The sequence below is a fragment of the Convolutriloba macropyga genome, unplaced genomic scaffold (assembly GCF_964194025.1).
Source record: "Convolutriloba macropyga unplaced genomic scaffold, txConMacr16.3 SCAFFOLD_2152, whole genome shotgun sequence".
Lineage (NCBI taxonomy): Eukaryota > Metazoa > Xenacoelomorpha > Acoela > Convolutidae > Convolutriloba > Convolutriloba macropyga.
Window position 1 is genome coordinate 675 of NW_027451157.1, and position 25127 is coordinate 25801.

The window sequence follows — 25127 nt, forward strand, 5'->3', positions numbered from 1 at the left end:
CTGGTTTGATTTATAGATTGCTGAAATTTAAACGGAATTCTCAACGAGAAAGAAATGCAGCAAAATTTCAAAACTTGGTAACGTTAAGAATGTCCAATACTCTTAAGATGGTCAAATTACTGATAGGCTTAAAAATCTGGCAGCGGGATAAATGGACACGAAGTAAATCATTATGATGGTCTGGAAAAAAGAACTCCGCAATCAACTGTAATACCCAAAAATAAACATAAGGCAGATAAACATCTTAGAAACTAAACTAAATTTTTCAAGAGAAATAGAATACTAAAAACAAACACTCAAAAAAGAAATAAATAAGGTTTTCAAATCACTGCAATTTAAAAAATAAGCTAACCTTCATTCTCAGAGACATGATAACACATTGAAATCAACCTATTTCAAAATTAAATTGATCCTAGAAAAAAAGAGCAAAAGAAAAATATTCAGAGACAAGAAAAATTAAAAAACAGTCAAAATTTTGAAAAAAGGATTTTCAGTAAATTCTTACTGCCGCATTCTTTGAATAATATATTCTTTAAATAAAATCAATTGCAAACCAGAGAAATTACAAAACCTTGAGAAAAAGCTAAAATCGTTAGATTTTTAACAACTGAAAAAAGCAAAACGAAAAAACATAGGTGCTTTAGTAATGCTAGAATGATAGATGTTAGAATGAGCAGAAAAAAGGTACAATGTAAGAAACACAGAAACAAAAGGACTACTTGATTCTTGAAAATTAAAAATCAAATTAAAAGGAAAAACGGAACAGATTTCAAAATTTAGCATTCTTCACTTCGAGAAAAACACGAGCCATCCCAATATACAGATAAAAAAGTAGAAATAAAGATTGGAAACGTTGAAATACTTTGCAAAAGTTGAAAATATTTTTTAAATCTGCATTTATAAAAAAATTTTAACTGCATTTCAAAAACTTAACGCAGAAAAATGATTGAATTATTAAAACACGAAATTAAAATCCCCTGATGTTGCATAAAAAGATTGAACAATTTGTGAAAAGACATGTGAACAATTTTATAAAACAAAATTACATCGCGGTAGAAAAAGGCATTCAGTAAATGAATTATCAATGAAAAGTTACCATATGAACAGATTTTTGATTTAAAAAAAGACGGCTGAAAGATCCAAAGTGAAGAATTTAATGGGAAAAAACCAAAAATTAACTTAAAAAACATAGCCGACTAACATAGGGCTAATTGCTCTCAAACGACCGGCGAGCAATTGGCTTCGTCTGTAGTTAGGCACGGTTTAGTGGGGATAGCTGTAGCTTAATTGAAGGGGCATACGTGAGCGCAGCGTGGGGGGGGGGGGGGGGGGGTCAACCTCTTAGAATCGCCTTTCGCACCATAAGTATAAGTCTCCTAAGCATATTCTGTGAATCGCATACTTGAAGACTAGTGAGCTGAAAGGCTCTAAGAGCACTTAATGCCCGCTATGCGTTACCTGTTTATGCCGTTTTTGAGGGCAAGTCAAATGTGTTGACAAAAAATTGGTCGAGAGAAAAATCACATTAAAAAAAGGCCGACAGGACTAATATAATTGCTACAAAATTCGTTTGAGAGCAATTAATCAAGAGACATATCCTAATTTTGGACTTGAAACGCATTATCTGGCTCTCTGGTATATATATTTCAATATGACGCCAAATAAAAATTGTTTCCACAAAAAATTACAAGCAAAAAAACAGAAATTTAAGACGAAAAAGTCGAAAGTCAGCCAATGAACGCATCGCACGATCAAAAAACTGCTCTCGCTAAGAAAAATTTAGTTCGCACGGCAATTTTACTCACTTCCGCTTTTAGGTCAAAACGCCGTCCGGACGAATAGTAGTTCTGGTTAAAAAAACCTAAAGAAAACCATTACTCCTCTTCGAGTAAGCCAATTACAAAGAGTAAGCCAATAATAGCCTCAGCTATCGCTGTGCGTCTAATAACAAGATTTAGAGACGCAACACAGTTAACACTTTAGCCATTGGAAAATGAAGTTTTAAAAGCCATAACTCAAAAATCTGTCAATAAAAGTATAAACTATACTCCACAATAACTCACCTTAGCAGAATTAACAGATAATTTCCTTTGGATGAAAAGTTGCTTACCAAGAAGGTTTCAATTGAGCAAACTGATTGAAACAAGTAATAAAAACAAATTTCTCGTTTTGAAATCTTTCGCCGAGTTAAAACAAACTTAGTTTCCATGTACTACTCTATTAAGCAACAAACTAAGATCTGCAAGTTGATGAGAAAACGTATTGTTGAATCTGTTGAGATGAAAGGTTTCATTCAAAGTACATTTAACAAAATACACTCATTATTCTAATAAATGTTGCCTGTACATGAATGAACTAGTCTTGTTTCGTAGCCATTGCGACATGATATTTTCAAAACACAGTTGATGATTCACTGCTAGGAATTTTGGCCTACTGTGGGCTGAGCCGACGATGAAAAATGAGTTCAGCTTTATTATAATTGAGCAAAAAATCTGATTAATCAAAATATCACTAGATCGTCCAAACATTACACAGGCGGTCGGTCGAGTTTTCGGCTTCAATTCGCATCTTTCGGTTGTTGGCTAAACCCCCTGTCGGCCAATTCGGCCATCGTTTGCTGACTCATTAACGCAAATGAAGATTTAGAGAGTTTTAACAATGTCGCCATACGACTACAGACGATAAATAGTTTTTATGCTCGCAATATCGCAAACAAGTTCTTCACTCGTGAAAGATTCAGTAAAATTTTTTTCAATTTTCGACAGTTAGAGAATTTGTAATAAATTCTTATAGAACACGGTCCTGTAGGATATGTAGCCCATTTACGCAAATCCAAATTAAATTAAAAACTTTATGAAAATTATGCCACACATATCTTAGCAACATGATCTAATTTAGGCCAGCAGTGTTTCCGCTGGACTGCTTTAAAATGAGTAAACTTTTGAAAACAAATTGGAGCAAAAATTTAATTTATATAAACACGATTCAGAGTCATAGCTACCATAGCTCTACTACTATTAACGAACAATTTTGAAATTGTATTTGGCCAGTAAAGCATCTATTACAAAAGAGATACAGAAATGCGACTAGCACAAATCATTGAAAAGAATCAAAATTTTACCCTAAAATTTAATAGATATACTGCTGAGAGGAACATAGATTTACTGTGTTCTCAGGCATTGTCGAAAACTAGCTCATCATCTACGATTTGAACACATACAGGCAAAACAAACTTTGCACAAAATAAATAGAAAACTTTGAGAATTTATCAAAATTGATGGCTGGATTGGTTGCACTTGGATCTGTCTTCATAATATTGTCTTTTCTCTCATTATTTGGCTGAATCCTTTCGGAGGTTTGAAGACAAAGTCATTTATTTTGATGTCAAGAATGGCATCGTCATTAACTGAAACACAAAAAAAAACAACAAAATAATGTTGAGACGAATTACTGTCAACTACAATCACTGATTCTTATAAAAATAAAATGGAGTATATTAATGACGGAACTTCATGTCCCTTTAATAACTGAGAGTGAGTAATTGGGCCAAATTTGAGATTGATTTATGCAAGTAAACGGCTGCGAATGAAAGAGAGGATTTATGTTCAGCTACGTTAAAATCAGAGAGAGATCTCTCAGGTTGTGTAAAAATTCGAACACCAAGGCGTGAAAAAGGTACTCTATCAGTAAACATAGCCGGCAGATTGCCGGAATAGCTGCGAAAGAATAGACCTGCGTGCCATATAATAGAGATAGAAACAGATACAGATCTAAATTGAAAAAAAAAATCGACGCCGCTAAAAAACTAGTAAAAAAAATTAGCGATAAATTAATTAAGCTTGTTGAAATTCAATCCGCAGAAGCCTTTTATTAGGGACCCTTACTGCACATATGAGTTCCTTTGACCTTAAACTAATTCAAATTAAACTTTTAAAGTGCAAAAGTCATTTTATTGAGTGAGGTAAGTCACGTATGATCAAAATATAATCACGCAAATAACCTAAAAACTTTTGCTAAAGCGAGTGAGAAATGACGTCACGCGCGTAAATGCCGTTAGTGAGAGGAAGGAGTCATTCAGAAAATTGACTTTTTCAGCTTTGCTGTGTGAACAAATGTAAAACGAAAAAAGAGCGTCAGACGACGAAACAAATAAACATAGCAGGACAAGTCCTGACGTACAATCCGAGGAATTTTCATTGACTAAACAGAAAAACTAGACCTAGAATGGACTATGAGTGAATTCAGAAAACCATTTTAAAAAAATAAAACAAAAAAACAAGAAAAAAACAGAAAATCGATATCAAAATGCCGCATGTGAACAAAAAAAACCCTAGCGAGAAATGAAAATTTAATTCAAACAAAAAACTAGGCCTAGAATGAGCTATGAATGGATTGGGAAAACCATTTAGAAAAAACCCGATCCAAAAAAAATCGACAAAACAGTAAAAATCGAAGTGAAATTGCCGCATGTGAACAAAAAACCACTAGCGAGAAAGCGAATTTTTGTTCAAACACCATTTTCTCACTCTACTTTAAAATTAGAGCGAAAAAAATTCACGCCGCAAAACCACTCGCTTTTTGGCTCCATTTCCTGTTTCGGCGTGACCAAAATCACTACTCCAATTTGACTTCAAAAATCATGAAAATGTGTGAACAGATCTTAAAAAAAAACATAGCAGGACAAGTCCTGACGTACAATCCAAAGAATTTTCATTGACTAAACAGAAAAACTAGACCTAGAATGGACTATGAGTGAATTCAGAAAACCATTTTAAAAAAAATAAAACAAAAAAACAAGAAAAAAACAGAAAATCAATATCAAAATGCCGCATGTGAACAAAAAAAAAACCCTAGCGAGAAATGAAAATTTAATTCAAACAAAAAACTAGGCCTAGAATGAGCTATGAATGGATTGGGAAAACCATTTAGAAAAACCCGATCCAAAAAAAATCGACAAAACAGTAAAAATCGAAGTGAAATTGCTGCATGTGAACAAAAAACCACTAGCGAGAAAGCGAATTTTTGTTCAAACACCATTTTCTCACTCTACTTTAAAATTAGAGCGAAAAAAATTCACGCCGCAAAACCACTCGCTTTTTCGCTCCATTTCCTGTTTCGGCGTGACCAAAATCACTACTCCAATTTGACTTCAAAAATCATGAAAATGTGTGAACAGATCTTAAAAAAAATAGCAGGACAAGTCCTGACACACAATTCAAAGAATTTTCATTGACTAAACAGAAAACTAGACCAAGAACGGACTATGAATGGATTGGGAAAACCATTTCGAAAAAAGTCCGATCCAAAAAATCGAAAACACTGTAAAAATCAAAGTGAAATTGCCGCATGTGAACGAAAAACCACTAGCGAGAAAGCGAATTTTTGTTCAAACACCATTTTCTCACTCTACTTTAAATTTAGAGCGAAAAAATTTCACGCCGCAAAACCACTCGCTTTTTCGCTCCACTTCCTGTTTCGGCGTCACCAAAATCACTACTCCAATTTGACTTCAAAAATCATGAAAATGTGTGAACAGATCTTAAAAAAAAAGACAGCGCCCCAATACAATTCAAATTCTTTGAATTGTAAAAAAACCAAGAGCACCGCAATATAGCTTCGCTCAGCTTACAGCTTCGCAGCTATAATAATTGTTTTGTTTAGTAAACGACAATTTAACCCGTTGAAAACCTAGATGGTAGCATTTTATATAGCATTGTTATCGTTATCCTTGAAAGTTGGGTTTTCCTTGAAAGACTAACACAATAAGGATAAAGACTCCCGCATAAACAGGAAGACAAAAATGGCAATACTAAATTATTATTATTGTATTCGAACATGTATGATCTCCAGTTCAACAGTGCATACATTTATTCATACTTCATCCAACCATTAATTTCTATCCTATATATATTATGATGCTACTTGAATAACAAGAATGTACACAAGTCATAATACAAAAACGTTTGTTTTTAGAGCCAAAATGCAGTTTTTGACCTTGACATGAAGGCGAAGATGACTTGTATAGAAGGTACGAACCATATAGAAGTGGGTAGACTCTAGATTTTATGTTGAAGAAACTGGCATTTTCTAATTTGATGCCTCCTAGGTAGAACTGCAGACTGACATGGTCGTACGCTACTCCCTGAAACATTTAAAAGCATGACAGCTCCTGTTTCAATTCTAACGTACGTTTTTTATGTTTAAGATAATTGTTCAAGTTAGAGTTATCGGTTGTTCTTTTGAACAAGATATTTATAGCGTGCGGTAGGTAGGATAAAAACGTTTCCCTTTTTGCTCTACAATTCAATTCAAAATAAGCAACTGTTATCAAACGAGCATCCAGAAATAATAACCATGCTTTCAAGTTAACGATGATGGCATTCAACTAAAAATATCGAATTGTGGTCCAGCTAGAGGTGGCTTTCGACCTCGTGATACGTTCATTTCCCGCCTCCACAGTAGTGGGGAGTGAAAAATATACTCAGGTTGTTTTATTCAGAATAAACACAACTGCATTCCAGGATCCACAACCACAGCATACAATAGAGCTTCAGAAGTCGTATAAAATGTCTTAGCAGTTCTAATGGCTGAAAAACGATAATAGCACTACAAATAAAGGAAGATTATCAAATTCACTTGAACAATTCAAAAAACAAGCACATAAACTGACCAAACTCACGCCGCACTCGAAGCCAATGAGAACTATATTTTTGAGATTAGCAAGCATGGATACTTATACAAAAACAAAACTCAATTCTAATTTGTCAAAAATTTTAAAAACGTATCAATAAGAAATGCATCGCACAATTATTACTCATTGTTAAAATTAACTCTTGTAAAACTCAGTACTAGTCGCACTTCCTCAAAACTTCTAAACTTTTCTTATCTTAGCAGAATACCGGCCGCTTACGAGCCTCTAACACTTTTAAAAAATATTTGTAAAAGGAACTAGAGAATCGTATTTGAAACCAAAACTTTAGGAGTAAACCGCCCAGTGGCTTCCACTATAGAGAATTACCATAGTGAGCGACGAGACTATAAGAGAACCAAATACGCACGACTACAAAATCAGCTTTCATTCCTTAAAATGTCAAAAATTAATTCACATTACTTCAAGCTCCTAATTATATACACATTTTCCTCATTATGCAACAAATGAAAACTGTCATAAACGAGACTAAATAATAGGACAACAAAAATACAACCAATTTTCGCAGCCAAATTTATACAATCTATTTTTGCACCCAACACAAAAGAACTGATTTATACTTTTTTTTAATATTAACAGTATAAAAGTCAACCCGAGCATTAACTACACACTGAAAGAATTCTTTCAATTAAATAAATATTCATTGGCATCCAAAGAGACCTGTTATTATTCAGAATAATTTATACGATGGCAACAAGAACGAAAATACGCTGTACTCAAAAATTCACCAATGATTTTTGAAAACGATAAACGTAAAATTCACAGAAAGCAATATCTATAAGCTGAAACAATTACCACGACCAATTTCAACATTCTTGGCACCTGATCAAGCCTATCGTTCCTGAAACTATTAGATAAACAAAGACAATACAACCAATAAAACAAACAATAACAAAATCAACAAAATTTCTTGAAAAAAATTAGTAACAAAGCCGAAGAAATCAATAGCTTAACTTAAAAAATTAAAATGATCAACATAATCCCTATTAGGAACCTATGAGACCTGTCCCTAATGCGATTAAAAAAATTAGACAAAGTTCAACAAAAGAAAAAATCAAAAATTCACTTAAATTTTCGAAGACAAAATTGTGTCAAAGTCATAAAAGCCACTAGCTATGCGCTCACAGCAATAATAAGATTCAATTATGTCTGATTAGCAACCCAAAGACACTTGTTATTAATATAAATGCTATGACATGAGTACTATTTAAAAAAGGGGAAAATTCAAATACTTAATATTTTATGAGTAGAAGTTGTGTCAAAGTCATAAATGGTATAGCTGCCAATTGACGAATTAAAGCAATTGAAAATAAACGCAATTAGAACACATATGTCTCACTTCAATAGGACGCAAGAGAAGAGACACAGAACACAATTCAAATTTACGCACATGAAAAAAAATCCCCTGAAATGAAAAATGAAAAACTTGTTCAAACACCAATATCTTACTCCACTTTAAATGTTGCTTAAAAAATCACGCCGAAGACCCACTCAACTTTTCGCTCCCAATACTACTTCAGCGTGACTAAAAATTACCACTCTAATTGGACTTCTCATTGACAGGAAAAAGTCCAAAAAATGTGAACAGATCTAAAAAAGACAGCACACCAATACAAGCCAAATACTTTGATTGCAAAAAACCTGAAGAATACTAATACTCCTCTTCGAGTCGAAAAACCTGTAGAACAACAACACTAGTCCTATAGTCTTTTACAATAACTGCTTCGTTTACAAAAGGACACGTTTACATTAAATGGTTCAAATTTCTTCGCGACAGCAATTTTTGAGCGATCGCGGAAAATGTTTCAGAAGCTCAGTCATTCAGTTGCTGCAGTATTTCAGAAGTGAAAAGCATACTAAAGAGTTAAACCTTTCAAATCGCTGCAGATCCTTATGAATAAGACATGTGTACGATATCTTTCAATCGCTAAAAGAAATCAAAAAATTTTGTTACAAGCCGTTTGTTCTGTCAAAACCACGATGAAACGCCTAATAGTGACTAGTGCTTCGCGGCTATTAGAATAATTTATCACAAAAATTCTCCGGCGAACAATAAATGTTACTTTCACCTCCTATATTTTTATCACGATACCATACATCCTGTTCATCGCATACTTACAATTACATCTCCATCTTCAAAATTGACAACAGATCCAAGTCTCTCATGTTCCACTGTTCCCAGCTCAGATGATTGTGCTCCGCATCCTGATTTATTCACCTGAACATCCATTGCAAATCACAATTAGTGAACGAAACGATATCTTTCACTGCTCCCCCACTATTAATGATCAATCTGTTTAATGGGTTTTCGAAAAATCATTTCATCTTAAAATCCAAAGACAAAAATGGCACGGTTTCTCATTTTGTTCTTCGTGAACAAATGCTTACTATTTTGCTTCATTAACTCCTTTCAATTACTAAACAATGCTGGGATTGGCCCTTATAAATAATGTATGGCGGGGAACAGTTCCCAGAGGTGGAATAGTAACACATTAGAAGGAACCATCAAAGTTACCTGGAGAGGCTAAATTTACTTTGCATTGATTTATTTTTAGCATTTGAATAGACACCATTAACCGAAGAAAGACTGAGTGATACACTAAAAACGGACCACAGTTGACTAACCCCGTTGAGTGGAACTCGAAAAAAAAGGAAAGGCATTTATATGGTCACGGTTAATTACTTACCCCGAATAACTAAACAAAAGATTACTGCATTATCTAACACAAATCCACGGAACTGAGGGTTAAACATCATTTTTTATTGGTGTACTACCTTAACATGCAGCGAGTGACTACAGTAAAGTATGCGAGGTATTTCACTAGTAAGACTTAAACATTTCACTCTTCGCCTGACTACTCAATATCAAAAACGTGCTCAATGGATTGCAGAGACACTTTATGAACCTAGCTGACACATTGCCCGAAAATAGCTGCGATCGTGTAGTAGAAGTGGGTACAGAACAACAAACTGCCGTGGGTAAAAAACAGCATCGATTATAGAGTTCGAAGTGAAAACTGTTACGGAGATTAAAATATTTGATTTTCTAACTTCCGTGCTGTAATTTTCTTCTCTCAAGTGCAAGCGATCTCAAAATTTCGTTCTCCAGTGACATTGTACATCCCCCAATACTACCTGCTATTTTTTTCGTGCGAAATAATAACTTTAAATCTCAAAGCATCCCGTGTTGTTCTCAGCTCAAGAGTTTCAATAGTACAAACATTAACTATCAAACGGGATATTTTTGGTCATTAACCAAGATTCTCTCCATTAGAAGTTTCTTTTGATCTTCACAACTGTAAGGATGGGCTTCTCACGATTTGAAACCACATAGACAAAAAACTGTTCTTGCTTTAACATAACCGACTAACGTCGGGCGAATTACTCTCAGATTACTGATGAGCGGTTAGCTCGGTCATTAGCTGCAGTTTAGAGAGGCTAGCTTCAGCTTAAATGAATGGGGTGTGGGTGGACCGGGGAGGCGAGGGGGAGGGGAGAGCGAGGCCGGGGCAGCATGGGAGTTGAGCGTGCTATGTTACGGGTGAAATGAGGTGGAGGGGCTGCGACTGGGGTGAAGTGGGAGGGGGGGTGAAGTGGAGTGATGTGAAGAGGTCAAACTCAAAGAACTACCCTTCACGCCATGAATTTATGTCTCCTAAACAACTTCAGTGAATTGTAAGGCTGAGAACTAAATGCCCTCCGAGCGATACTTGTTTACCCCGTTTTTGAGGACGAAAAGGGTCACACTAAAAATTGGTCACGAGAAAAAATGCATGACAAAGAACACACGACTAATAACATCGCCGACAGATTGCCAGAAAATATCCGCCGTTGACGCGCTAGACGCACATCGGGATTGAAACACAAAAAGAAAAGAGATAGAAAGTATGAAAAAATTTCCCCTAAGTTTCAAAAATTGTTCTAATTTAGTGTGCCTTGTTCTAATTCAGTGTGCTTAATTAAGCTTAATACTAATATCAGCTAGCAATTGCTTTAATGAACTTTGATAACCTAATGCACTATGACTTAATGACAGGGCTTTATCGGTTCATCCCGTTTCTTTTGATTTTGATCTTTTGGCATTGGCCGTATTCAATACATTGCGTAATTCAATGCGTGAAAGAATTTAGAATCCATTCAGTTGAAACAGAGAGTGAAGTAAGTCAGAAACGAAAAACGTGATCAAAAGGTAAAGCGAATTAGAAAAAAGGAGAGCGCCTAAATAATAGCCGTTGAGAGGATGACGGCGGCTATCAAACATACTTTAGGAATATTAACAGTATACAGTCAACCAGTATAAAGTCAAGCACAGCATTAGCTACACACTGAAAGAATTTTTTCAATTAAATAAATATGCATTGGCATCCAAAGAGAGCCATTCATTCGAATATAAGCCTTAATAGCCGTTTGAGAGGCTGACGGCGGCTATTAATAATTGTAACAATGTTCATTTGAGAGCAACTAATAAGCCATAGGAAATCCATTTGACGACAAAAGAAACCTTTTTCATGAGATCAGAAACTCGGAAAATTCTACGAAACTCTACAAGCTGGCTTTCTTTGAGAGCGCTATCTTGTTTGTTTTTCAAAATCACTGAAAGCCATATTTCCAATTATAACGTTCATATTTCGAAAAATAGCCTGTCATTACAAATGTATGTCCATGACGACAAGCTTTTTCTTAATGTAAAAAAAAAGTTTTATCGGATGAATACTTTACACAAAAATAACTTAAGGAACAGGTAAAAGCGGTACATATTTTCGGCCGATTTTTTTTCTATTTTATCCTGTGGATTTCTATAAGATTGAGATTCTGGACCCACCCTAATTTTGCAGAATTTTGCAAGAGTTCACATTCGACAAAAATGGTCTTCTCTTCCATTTTTCTGTGTGCGTCGCTTCCATAATTTTGTATCTTAACTTCACGATTTATGTATTTGAAATTCATACGCTCACAAAAACGAAAAACATACCCGGCAGATTGTCGGAAAATAGCCGCCGTTGATTCCAATAAGCATGATTGGGATTGAAATAACAGAAGATATTGAAAAAAAAAAGATTTTTGTACAAAAACATTTTTTAAGTCCGATTTATTTTGATGGCATTTCGTAGTTGAACATACTTCTGTTTCTTAAAGAGAGGCTACAGGGGCTCCTATCAATAACAATAAGCACTAGAGATGACAAATAAGACTTATAGGAACGACGTTCAAATAGCGGGCATCTAAAATTGGGCTTTATGGGTTTATCCCGTTTCTATTTCTGACATCCATTTTTGTACTAACTCTGTTCATTTTGAATAGCTTTGCTGAGCAACTGATGTTCAAAATCACTTTTAGCAGAATGAGAGGGGAGAAACTAGCCTAGAGAAGTCAAAAAGATTTCACGCAAAATGTTGAAAAGGCGGCAAAATGAGGTAAAGCAAAACATTTTTTTATTCGACGAAGTAAAAAAACATAGCAGGACAAGTCCTGACGTACAATTCAAAGAATTTTCATTGACTAAACAGAAAAACTAGACTTAGAATAGACTATGAGTGAATTGAGAAAACCATTTTTAAAAAACAAAAATCAGATAAAAAAATAAGAAAAAAAGCTTGGTCTAGAATGAGCTGTGACTGGATTGGGAAAACCACTTAGAAAAAAATCCGATCCAAAAAAACGAAAAAACAGTAAAAATCAGAGTGAAATTGCCGCATGTGAACAAAAAACCACTACCGAGAAACCGAATTTTTGTTCAAACACCGTTTTCTCACTCTACTTCAAAATTAGAGCGAAAAAACTTCACGCCGCAAAACCACTCGCTTTTTCGCTCCATTTCCTGTTTCGGCGTGACCAAAATCACTACTCCAATTTGACTTCAAAAATCATGAAAATGTGTGAACAGATCTTAAAAAAAAACATAGCAGGACAAGTCCTGACGTACAATTCAAAGAATTTTCATTGACTAAACAGAAAACTAGACCAAGAACGGAATATAAATGGATTGGGAAAACCATTTAGAAAAAAATCCGGTTCAAAAAATCGAAAAAAACTAAACATCAAAGTGAAATTGCCGCATGTGAACAAAAAACCACTAGCGAGAAAGCGAATTTTTGTTCAAACACCTTTTTCTCACTCTACTTAAAATTTAGAGCGAAAAAATTTCACGTCGCAAAACCACTCGCTTTTTCGCTCCACTTCCTGTTTCGGCGTGACCAAAATCACCACTCCAATTTGACTTCAAAAATCATGAAAATGTGTGAACAGATCTTAAAAAAAAAGACAGCGCCCCAATACAATTCAAATTCTTTGAATTGTAAAAAAAAATAGGAGCGCTATAATAGCCGGCTGAGAAGATGAGGGCGGCTATTAACTAGTATACGGGTTTATAATCTAAAGGGTACAGAAAAGTTGAAAAGTGTGCAGGAGCACTTTTAGTATTCTCAAATATCCCCACCTCGTCTACGTATAGCTGAAAAAATTGACGGCTCATGCTTTCGCTAATCGTATTTCATCTTAGTAAACAGGCCTAACAATGGCCAGCAAAACCATTGCAAGAGCTGTCTCAACTTTTCGATTTTCTAATCGGCTAATTGATTGCGAATTTGAAAAACTAAAAAATCTTTTTGCAAAAGAGGACTTCAATTAAATTCTTTTTTCGCATCATTGGTAGCTGTCCTATCCTCTAATGGAGGCACACAAGAATTTAGGAGCCAACATTGAAATAAAATTACCTTAGCTAATGTCAAATTATGATTGGCTCTTGTTGATTCTGTCTGATTGGGTAAAGCGGCCGTTGAGATGACCTTGTCATCATGGTACAGTTGACCAGAGGACCGCATCACCCATGAAAAGAAATCTCTACCCAGAGGAGGGTGACTCAGATCAGCATCACGAGTTGCAACCCCAATGCCCCATTGACCTTAAAGATACAACATTGAAATATACTTTGAAATATTGTCAAGTGAAAACAGTTTGAATAAAGCATTTATTAGCTGATAACTATCAGGACTTCAATTTTTAGGCTCTACATAGTCGTTTGTTTCTTCTGCTGATAAAACAGCAAAATAAACTTTCAGAAAAACTTCAAGACAGATCGCCAGATAAGAAACCGGAACATGAAATAGCATTTTATGATACTAGTTTACATAGTATGTGGGCACAAGCTGGACAAAAATTCTTCAGCTGCTAAACAGACAATTTCTTCAACTGCTAAACAACGCTAAAAAGTTCTATATAGGAGCCGCAAAACCCTATAAAGATTGCATTACAAACCAGACTCCATGGGGCCAAATTCACCCGTTTCTGGCGCTTTAGGAAGAAACGTGGCATTTCAACAGCAAATCAAAAAACAATTATTTCATCTGAAAATCGAGAAAAACCTCTCTGGTCACAAATGAAAACCAGCACATTTTCACAGTACTGTGATGTGATATATGAACTGACCTGACTGTTGTATTTTGACCTCAAAGTAGGACTTGTTCTGTATGAGAGGCACGTTCAGCAACACTCCCCCAGTTCCACACAGTCTACTGCCACATTTCAGAACTATTGCTTCGTCTCCTATAATATATAATATCATGAAATGAGTTAACTTTTAGAACAATATCACAAAAGGAACAATTGTAGAAACTTCACTTAAAGTTGTTTTCGGTTATTTTTTGCAAGCATTCGCCATTTCATCTTATTCCATGTTGGTCGCATTTTTGGTTCGGCCAAACACGAATGCTGACAAAGGGCTCTCTTCTATATGATCAATAAGAACTATATAATGAATTTCGCGTTATGTTAATTGCTGATAAGGTCGTATGCATTTTGAATTGGTCTGTTGGAGCAATTGAACAAGAACAGCCAGTTCGACTATTTTTATGAAAGCTATACAATGTATACTTTTTCTTAAAAAAACTGTCATTGAACCATATGGTTATCACTTTTTTCCGAGTAGAAATTTTTATTGCAAAGATCAGCTTGGTTATCAGAATTTTGGTCACTCAGCAGGAAAGAAACAACAAACAATTCGACAGTGAGCACTTAAATTTTGAGTTTAGTGACTTCTGAGACGGCCCATGTTGTATTTTAAGATTACATACGATGATCTTCACTCCGAATTATTAGTTCATGATGGTTATATCTATCGACTGTTTCTGATTTCTGTATGTTGTGTTTTACTTCAGTCTTCAGTTTATACTCCAGATTTTAAATTCCAGCATGCCTACTGAAAAGAAACAAAAAAAATTGCTACAAATTAGGTCTTTCTAAGTGATTTTCAACTACTTTGCCTTTCGCGCGTTGAAAACTTTACGTCTATTGCACCTTAAAATGGTGCTAGGACAATAGATCGAAATACAACAGATCGAAAGCAAAAATTGGGAAAATAGATTGAAAATTAATTAATTCAAGTTGCGTATTGGCCAATCAGATTTAAGCGCTCATTTATTATACAGCGTGTAACATGTTCTATTGAGCTCTTTTGTTCGGTTGTGATAGATTCATATCAAGTCCCATGGGTCGTTAAGTCATGGCCCTAATGTGGTAATTATATTGAGGTCGCAAATAATGCTTAATTTCAACCAATAAGAATAGAGATTTATTTTCGATCTTGTCCCAATTTTTCTGTTTTTGATCTGTTGTCTTTTCGATCTATTGTCCGGTCACCCCTTAAAATATACTTCGACTACAAAGTTCCGAGAATTGATCAATTGAAATGAACAGTACTCTGAGTAAAATGAACAATACTCAACCCATGAATTGAGTGTCGAGAGAGATGTATGCATTTGCATTGATGAGGTCTTTGTGTTTGTGATATCCACTGGAAAGCAGAGACGGACATCCACATATGGACGCACAAGCCTCCAGGCACTTGAGACCCATTCCCAACAGTTATGTAATGTTATCCCAAATTAGCAACTCATAGGCTAGCTAGTTAGTTAGTTGATTAATTCCCCCTTTTCATTCCTGTTTGGTCAAACTACAGATTAATTTTCATTTGGACAAGACTGATGAAAACCCATAGCACCTGAAAAAAGAAACCAAGTCATTCATGTCTCTGGATCTCTGATATTATTGCTTTCGAAAAGACAAATCATGGCAATATATATCTAACAGCTAGACGCGCAAGACAGCACAAAAAAATGATAATTGATGTGCGTTGTTTCTCAAAGAGCGAAACCAGCACAACACCATCGCATTTTATGAAGGTGAGGACAATTTTCAATATTGTCTTGAAATCGTTCGACAGACATACTTTTATGACAGTCGAGAAGTCATCCGATCAGGCAAAAACTTGTATAAAAAACAAAAACAGGGTCCAAACAACTAATACAAACTTTGTTTGAGAGCAAGTATTAAAGTTAAGCTATCAGGGTTTACGATCGAACGGTTACTTGACTCCACTCATATCAATCGCAAATTTAAAATTGCAGATTTTAAATTCCAGCATGATGCTACTGAACAAAAGACAAAACAATAATTCCTACAAATTCGTTTCAAAACAAAAAAAAATCAATTTTTTAATTATAATATTCCAAAAACAGATTGGATTATATTAGTTTAAAATCGGGCTAGGAGCTTTATGCCAGCCGTACTTTTTATATTGTACCAATTTTGCCCGACTGATATCTTTTACGGACAGACACAAAAGTGTTATCATTGAAAAGCTCTGTTGAAGCAATTTTTTTGTAACTCAAAGATACCTCGAGGCTCAAATCTTACAAAAATTTTCACTTGTCTTTCCTCTTCACGCAGGTCCGCTTCGGGAAGCGCGCTCGCTTTTCACAGTTCACGCTTTGTATGTACGTTCTGTGATAGTTTAATGCCCATCTTTTATTAGCCATCTACGCTAATCAACAGCTAATCTTTTCAGCCGGCTACAATTGTGCCGACTTTTTTAATCTAAAGGATTTGAACTGTAGCATAGCTGTCGTTTATTGTAACGTGCTAAATTCTCATAAAGTTCTTAGATGTCTTGTGCAAGCTATATTTTCCTTCCATGTCTGTTTTATGGGGTACATGTACTGATACTGCCAAAATAACAAAAAATTGAACTAAGTTTTAATATTTCAAATGGGTACAATACATCACCACAAAATGCTTTGAGGACAAAATTTATGGTATTTTTTGTTTTTGAGTTCAGATGGTCAACAAGGCGACTCGGTAATGTGCAATTGCACATAAGGTTCCGACCCCGCTCATCCAAAATTTTGGCATGATTGTCCACCATATTGAGGAACATAGAAAAACCCAAAAATGCAAGTATTTTTTTAAAAAAAAATTGGTGTATGAACAAAAAGATAGCCTCCAAAGCAACAAAAAATCAGTGGTGGAGTGAACAATGGTGCATTAGATTGATGAGATGTGCAAATATTAAGAAAGCGAGTCAAGACGAACAGCAAACTTCATGACCGTTTTAAAAAAAACTTAATAACAAAGTCAAAATAGTGTCAGATAAAACTGATATTAAACAAAATAACTTTTAATTCACCAGAAAAGATATGGGACTACTCAATAAAAAGGCTTGGTAACAATTAGACAATAAAGAGCAAAAACAGTGAAGTTGTAAAATTCGCCTATTTTTTAAAAACGATTAATTTCAAAGCAATGAAAACCATTAGAAATCAACTTAAATATCCCAGAGGTGTAAGATTACCAACTCTTCTATGGAAGAAAATAAGAACTGGCGGTATTCAACTTTTTATGCAGTTACAAAAGGTAAAACAAATAGACAACATACAAAACAATTAAAACTTGACAGAAAACGCTTTCGAAACCGTAGAGCCATACTATGGCCATCAAAATATGTTCGATTCCACTTTCTGCGAGCACCGATAATGGATTATGTAACTTCTCATTACTGAAGCCAGGTAACAAGTAGATAAAAATGAAAAGAAATGCAAAATTATGTAACACCAGTAAAGTCAACGAATTCTTTTAAAACATTAGATTTTGTGACACCAATCCCTTTTGACACCTTCCCTTGAAATGTATTATGTGACTTCTCATTAAGGAAACTAGGTAACAGTTAGACTAAAAAGAAAAAAGCAAGATTATGTAATACTTCTTTTTATCGAAAAATATAATTCCTACAAATTCGTTTCAAAACAAAATAAATTTTTTAATTATAATATTCCAAAAACAGATTGGATTATATTAGTTTAAAATCGGTCTAGGAGCTTTAAGCCAGCCGTACTTTTAATATTGTACCAATTTTGCCCGACTGATATCTTACGGACAGACACAAAAGTGTTATCATTGAAAAGCTCTGTTGAAGCAATTTTTTTGTAACTCAAAGATACCTCGAGGCTCAAATCTTACAAAAATTTTCACTTGTCTTTCCTCTTCACGCAGGTCAGCTTCGGGAAGCGCGCTCGCTTTTCACAGTTCACGCTTTGTATGTACGTTCTATGATAATTTAATGCCCATCTTTTATTAGCCATCTACGCTAATCAACAGCTAATCTTTTCAGCCGGTTACAATTGTGCCGACTTATTTAATCTAAAGGATTTGAACTGTAGCATAGCTGTCGTTTATTGTAACGAGTTAAATTCTCATAAAGTTCTTAGATGTCTTCTGCAAGCTATATTCACCTTCCATGCCTGTTTTATGGGGTACATGTACTGATACTGCCAAAATAACAAAAAATTGAACTAAGTTTTAATATTTCAAATGGGTACAAGACATCACAAAATGCTTTGAGGACAAAATTTTGGGTATTTTTTGTTTTTGAGTTCAGATGGTCAACAAGGCGACTCGGTAATGTGCAATTGCACATAAGGTTCCGACCCCGCTCATCCAAAATTTCGGCATGATTTTCTACCAAATGAGGAACATAGAAAAACCCAAAAATGCAAGTATTTTTTATAAAAAAAAGTTGGTGTATGAACAAAAAGATAGCCTCCAAAGCAACAAAAATCAGTGGTGGAGTGAACAAGGGTGCATTAGATTGATGAGAAGTGCAATTAAGAAAGCGAGTCAAGACGAACAGCAAACTTCATGACCGTTTTAAAAAAAACTTAATAACAAAGTCAAAATAGTGTCAGATAAAACTGATATTAAACAAAAGAACTTTTAATTCACCAGAAAAGATATGGGAACACTCAATTAAAAGGCTTGGTAACAATTAGACAATATAGAGCAAAAACAGTGAAGTTGTAAAATTCGCTTATTTTTTAAAAACGATTAATTTCAAAGCAATGAAAACCCTTAGAAATCAACGTAAATATCCCAGAGGTGTAAGATTACCAATTCTTCTATAGAAGAAAATAAAAACTGGCGGTATTCAACTTTTTATGCAGTTACAAAAAAACAAATAGACAACAAACAAAAAATCAATTAAAACTTGACAGAGAACGCTTTCGAAAACGTAAAGCCATACTATGGCCATCAAAATATGTTCGATTCCACTTTCTGCGAGCACCGATAATGTATTATGTAACTTCTTATTAATGAAGCTAGGTAACAAGTAGATAAAAATGAAAAGAAATGCAAAATTAAGTAACACCAGTAAAGTCATAACAAATTCTCTGAAACCATTAGATTTTGTGACACCAATCCCTTTTGAAACCTTCCCTTGAAATGTATTATGTGACTTCTCATTAATGAAACTAGGTAACAATTAGACTAAAAAGAAAAAAGCAAGATTATGTAATACTTGTTTTTATCGAAAAAAATATTTCCAAATACATGAACGCCATTAATTAGAATGAAGTAATTAAATAGGATCGTTTATTCTTCCAAAGCAAACCTTTGACAATTGAAATTATCCAGAATGTCTTAGGTCTACAAAAAAGAACGTCAAACATGACAAAAGTCAAAATTTTTTTTCCGTGTCAAAGGCAGTAAAGTTTTTTTCCGTGTCAAAGGCAGTCAAAGACGAATTCTTTAAAAACATTAGATTGTGTGACACCAATCCGTCTTGAAACCTTCCTTTCACAACAATAATGTCATATTCTGCTTGTAATTAACGAGACTAGATAACAAACAGACAATAAAAGGAGCAAAATTGCGAAGTTACAAAGTATATTTTTTATAATTTAAAAAACAATTGTTTTCAGAGTCATGAAAGCCATAAGCTATCTACTTATATCATAATATCGGATCTTCTATTCTTCCATGAAAAGCCAATGAAACCGGGTCATCGTACTGGAATTTTCATACGACTAAAAAGACAAATTAAAAAGGACAGTTAAAGACAAAATTTAAAAAATCAAATAAATTCTTCGAGAAAATAGTGTCGAAGCCGTTAAAATCATAATCTATATCTTCAACAATTGTAATATTATCAATTGTGCCTTATTTTGAAAGCCAATAAGTGATATAAGAACCGTCAAAAACGTGATAATGTGACAAAACTAGAAAACATGAAAATTGGCAAATACCTGAAAAATTTTAAAAAAAATGTGAAATCTAGTAATATCAAAGCCAGAAAACCGTAATTTAAGGCGTGAAACCGCAATAAAGCCTGAATTTGATTTCAATAGAAAGAAGAAACATTCTTTCATTGCTGACAATAAGCTACAAGTTGACCAAATTAAGAGAAAAATAGAGGCAAAGTAATTATTTATTTAAAAATCAAACGTTTTAAAAATCAAAACAACCATAAGCTTTCAAGTAATCAACAAAAAACAACAATGTGGAGCTATTTAGGAATCCAATTGGACCTATCATTAGTGAGCTTTGATTTGAAATGTTCTTTAGTTTAATTAATGCAGTAAAGATCGATTTTTTTTTTATAAAACACCGGCTGATTACAATCCGAATAATTTTTGGACTATACCAGTCCACGATTGGTCCAAAACTAGCGCTGCTAATGCTGTATGTCCATTACGAACACTTAAATATTCGAATGTTCGAGATATTGATATTTCTGATGCTTTTTTGATAATCAACGAATAAATTTAGCAAAAAAACGGCAAAGTTTTAATTACAGAGCACTCTCAACGGCATTTGAAGTAGAAAAGCCCCATTTTGAGCCTTAAAAAATTGTGTTAGTGGTGTTTGGGTCTGTACTTCCTGTAAATTTAATCAAACTGGACTAAAGAAACTTATTTCGTGCTGTTTTTGATGAAAAAGTCTTAATTTCGAAACATTTAGCCAGAATTTTTGGCAAAAAAAATTAAAAATAGCCTACAATAAAGTTTTTATCTTTACAACAAAAATCAAGAAAACTTTCTAAAAAAATTAACAAATTTTAGCAAAATTGGCGAAGTTTTAGTCAAAAATTAAGGAAAATGTGAATAAACTCTCACTGATTACGGTGAGATTTTATTCACATTTTCCGGAATTTTTGACTAAAACTTCGCCAATTTTGCTAAAATTTGTTAATTTTTTTAGAAAGTATTTTTGAAGCCACCCTATTTTCTCAAAATTTAAACCTCGATAACTCACTGTAAAAAACGAAAATTAAAAAAACCTTTTTAATTCCATATTCTGCGCTGGACAAGCTTTCTAATGATACCAGTCTCAACTCTCTACGATGAATCTATCGATCGGCCAAAATTGACTGAACAAAAAAAAACAAACCCATTTGAGTATATCGTTCTTTCCCCCTCCGCTGGGTTATTGCGTACATTTACGCATCGCAACGCAGGTTCTGATGACAAAAATGGCAAGAAACATCAGCAAAACTATAAGTTTTTAGATAATTTTAAGAACTTCGATATTTGATAATTTTCCTGCCCTTTGCCTTGTCTAATACATGTTGAGCACAATTTTTCTGTTCCTGCCCTCTTGTTTTTTCTATTGGAAACCTTAGTATTAAACGCACTGATACCAAAATTATCGACTAATTAAACGCTATTTTTTCATTTTTCGCCTAATTTATGTAATTCCTTTTTTACTCAATTGGTAGCAAAGAATTGTAAATCTTTTGAAAAATGTCCTTTTCTGTAAACAGGCAATTTTGTTGCAATCACTCTGGAAGTCAGCTGATCGTCAATTTAGTATACAGCTACTTGTCAACAATCCCGTGAAATAGTATTTGATTTTTGAAATTTAACGGAGATTAAAATTGAAAGATTAAGTTTTATTTTATTAAAATATATACATTGTTCATTTGAAGAGCTGGAACATTATTTTCGAACGCACATTACCAATTCTCGGTGTTTGGAAAATTCATATCATTCAAATTTCAGTGTTCACAGCAATCAAGTTCGATAATCCCCGGCCAGATAGGTTGAACATGATTACATCAAGTCTCATGGCACGTGGAATGTTGAATTTGTTCGAAATCAGCCAATATATTTTACACCATCTTCATATAGCACAGCCGCAACCACCCGTAGCAATTCCAGAAATTCTTTGCATCTACCGTTTCTACAGCAATCAGTAGCAATTCATAGGTCATGTTAGCCCAATTCTCAGCCCTTTACCACATGAATCGCTGCAGTTTTCCAGGTTCACTTTCCCATTTAAATGGGCGATACAGAAACAAATACAAAGTCATGACGTTTATAACAGAATACAATATAAGATCAACTGCAATTTGCAATTTCCTCAAAGACTGAGACGGCTTGCAAGTCAAATAAGTCAACAAAGTCGGGATAATAAAGTACCTGAACTCTAACAAAGGCGTAGCAATTAGAACAGTAACCGTTGAAAACAAGAAGCAAACTAATTGTAATAAATTCAAATTGTCGGATAACTTCCGCACAACCAGAAAAATACTCATGGCATAGCAGGGCGTCAACAGCAACTTGGTTGTATAGTTTCGATCCAACAATTTTCGCCATATATAAAATGTGAAATGTCTGTTGTCGGCCAATAAAAACGGATGAGGCTTTGCATAATTCATTTGCACATAATACACACCTAACATCAAAAAAAATTGCACGACAACCGTTTTTAACGTTAACAATCGCTTCATTTCTCGTACTGTTGGAATAAAGCGAAGTGGTGAAAACAAAAACGTAAACAGGAAAAAATAAATGATCTGCGCTCCATGTAGAGTTATTACATGATTCTCTTTATCGCCAAGTGCTACCGATCCATTAACTATTATAAACACACCAAAAGCTATCAAGGTAAATATATGCAGAGAACAACTTTTCAAGACTGATATCCAAAATTGTGGTTGTGCAATTATACTCAAAATTGCTGTCAGCAAACCACTAACACCAGCAAATTTTGATTTCTCGAAAACTTGACTAGAAGATTGTAACAACAATTTAAGATTGTTGTCTTCTCTTTCCGAGCTCATGGATTTAATGATCGAAATGCAGATAATTGCAGCTGAGTAGAATGCCCACATTATATTTGTCTGTCTGAAGAGAAGGGACAGCAGACAGAAAAAACCACTCTTCCAGAATTGTGACCGGCTTGCATAAAAGAATCCCATCAGAGAGAAGTAAGTAGAGCCCATGTCTGTATAGTACAGATGAGTGAAAAACCACAAGAACGGCAAAAGTGAAAGGTTGAACGCTGATAGCTTGCAAGAATCGAGGGATTTTATAGAACGAAACAATAAGAGGGCGAAAACCAAATTGATGAACCGCAAATATATAGGCGTGCTCAAAGGTAAGAAGAAAAGAAATGCAGTCGATATGTATAGTCCAGGTGGTGTTGTAATTTTTGGATCGTGGTATGTTACATTTCCACTGAGAAAACGAATTCCTTGTGGTATGTGGAAAATTTCGTCCATATAAGGCTCGGGAACTTTGACCATTACAAAGCCGGAACATAGGAGAGATATCAAGAAAAAGATACCAATCATTCTGAAAATTATAAAACTCAGCGATGTTGCCGATCTCACTGACTGTGATTAATGATAGCCGGCTAGCGACGGACGAATTGCTCTCAAACTACTGGCGGGGTTTCGACTCTATAGCAACTTGGTTCAAAAAAGGGCGTAACAAAAAGAAATTTCCAATCCTCCTTTTTAACGGTCGTCTAAGTTTAAGTTATCCTCAATATAAAGGAAAACTTTCTTTCCCAAACCTGCAATGTACTATATAGAGCGAATTTTGATAAGCTACAAAGTGATCCGCGAGCCGAATTTTAATAATTAAGGCGAGCAACAAACGGCCGACCGACGTTGATAGTTCTTGCAGTTCCATAGTGCGGGAGGGAAGACTAGATTCATAATAAATTAACTTAAATAAAAACTCAATTCTTTGGACGCAGCTCTAAAAGAGTTATAGTGCCTTGTCTTCAAAATTATATATGATGCAGTGATGTTTATATTTCTCATGACGCAGCACTAAAAGAGCTATAGTGCCTTGTCGATAAAGTATAAACGATGCAGTAATGTCTCTTAGTGGGGGATCACTACTCATCCATTGGATTGTCCTACGCGTATTATTTAACATTGAAGTATTAGTTCAAGTTCAAAAAAAATTGACTTTTGAAATTCAAAAATTATTCTGGTACATGATAATTCGAGATTTTGTCAACTCCAACAAGTGTAAAGTACAAACAGCTAAATAGGCAAACCTTTTGTGACTGCCATGTATGCAGAAATAAATGGACTCTATTTTAACAACTGACGATTGGGCGTAAATCGGCCCTGCAGCAAACACGTTGCGAAGCCCCAACAACCACAACAAAAACAACGATAGGAATGAAAAAAATCCCTTTTCAGGGATAGAAAGCAATATACCCGGGATTTTCAAAAACTCCGGAATAAAAATCCAACTTATTAAAACCATAGATAATTCAAAAAGGGGGCATTTATCTCAGGTCCTTTCAGGAGTTTGAAGCAAAAATATTTAAAAAGTGGAACGTTGTAGCGAAGTTCCGAAGTCTCGATTGAAGCGAAAGTTCGAAACTCTCTCGGTTTGCAAATAAATTATGTTGTTATGATAAACTTATTAAATAGTCTAGAACATGTTCACATACTATAAGTTTTCAGATAGTTTTGGGCTAGGGACAATGAGCAATTAGTACAGACGTGTAGCACCCGGTTATCGGTTTCAATCTCTCATTGTACTTTGTTCAGAGACCCGTCCGTCCCTAGTCGGGATGGGTGAAGTAATCACATGAAGTACCACCTATACAAACCTTCATCCACTAGAAATCTGCTGATTGCGATTCCCTAACTTTAACGTTCTCCACTTGCCCGGAGCACAAGTTCACAACGTCCACAATTTCCTCCCCCAAAACGGCCGCTTCAACTTTATATCAATATTCATCATCGGGAAAAACCTGTTCAATAACATTGAAAACTCGAGTAAAGAACCACATGAAGTAGCCGACGAAATCGAAAAACTCGCGCACAACCTACTACAGCTAGCAAACTTCGTCTACGTCATCGCCATACCACCGCGAGGAGAAATAGATCCGATTACTAAATGAAAAGCAAAAACAACGAACGACCTGACGAAGTTGCATCAGATGAAGCAAGGTAAAAAGGGCAGACAATGGATGTATCGTGAGTCACACACAAACAACATCTTCTCCAGTGCCCAGGCCTAGACCTCGACTTATGAAAAGACTTGAAAAGTCTAGT

At 34.8% G+C, this 25127-nt stretch overlaps 2 protein-coding genes across 2 annotated transcripts; both read right to left on the reverse strand.

Moving 5' to 3' along the window:
• Positions 1–2952: 2952 nt before the first annotated feature.
• On the reverse strand, positions 2953–15723 carry LOC142356434 (SPRY domain-containing protein 7-like). Its single transcript, XM_075408347.1, has 6 exons — positions 15430–15723; positions 14135–14251; positions 13423–13610; positions 8829–8927; positions 6037–6142; positions 2953–3406 (listed from the first exon to the last, which is right to left on the reverse strand). The coding sequence occupies exons 1-6, from the start codon at positions 15557–15559 to the stop codon at positions 3309–3311; spliced, it is 738 nt and encodes a 245-aa protein (XP_075264462.1). The 5' UTR covers positions 15560–15723; the 3' UTR covers positions 2953–3308.
• Positions 15724–21686: 5963 nt separating this feature from the next.
• On the reverse strand, positions 21687–23670 carry LOC142356435 (uncharacterized). The gene has a single exon (XM_075408348.1). The coding sequence runs from the start codon at positions 23391–23393 to the stop codon at positions 22050–22052; it is 1344 nt and encodes a 447-aa protein (XP_075264463.1). The 5' UTR covers positions 23394–23670; the 3' UTR covers positions 21687–22049.
• Between the last annotated feature and the right edge of the window lie 1457 nt (positions 23671–25127).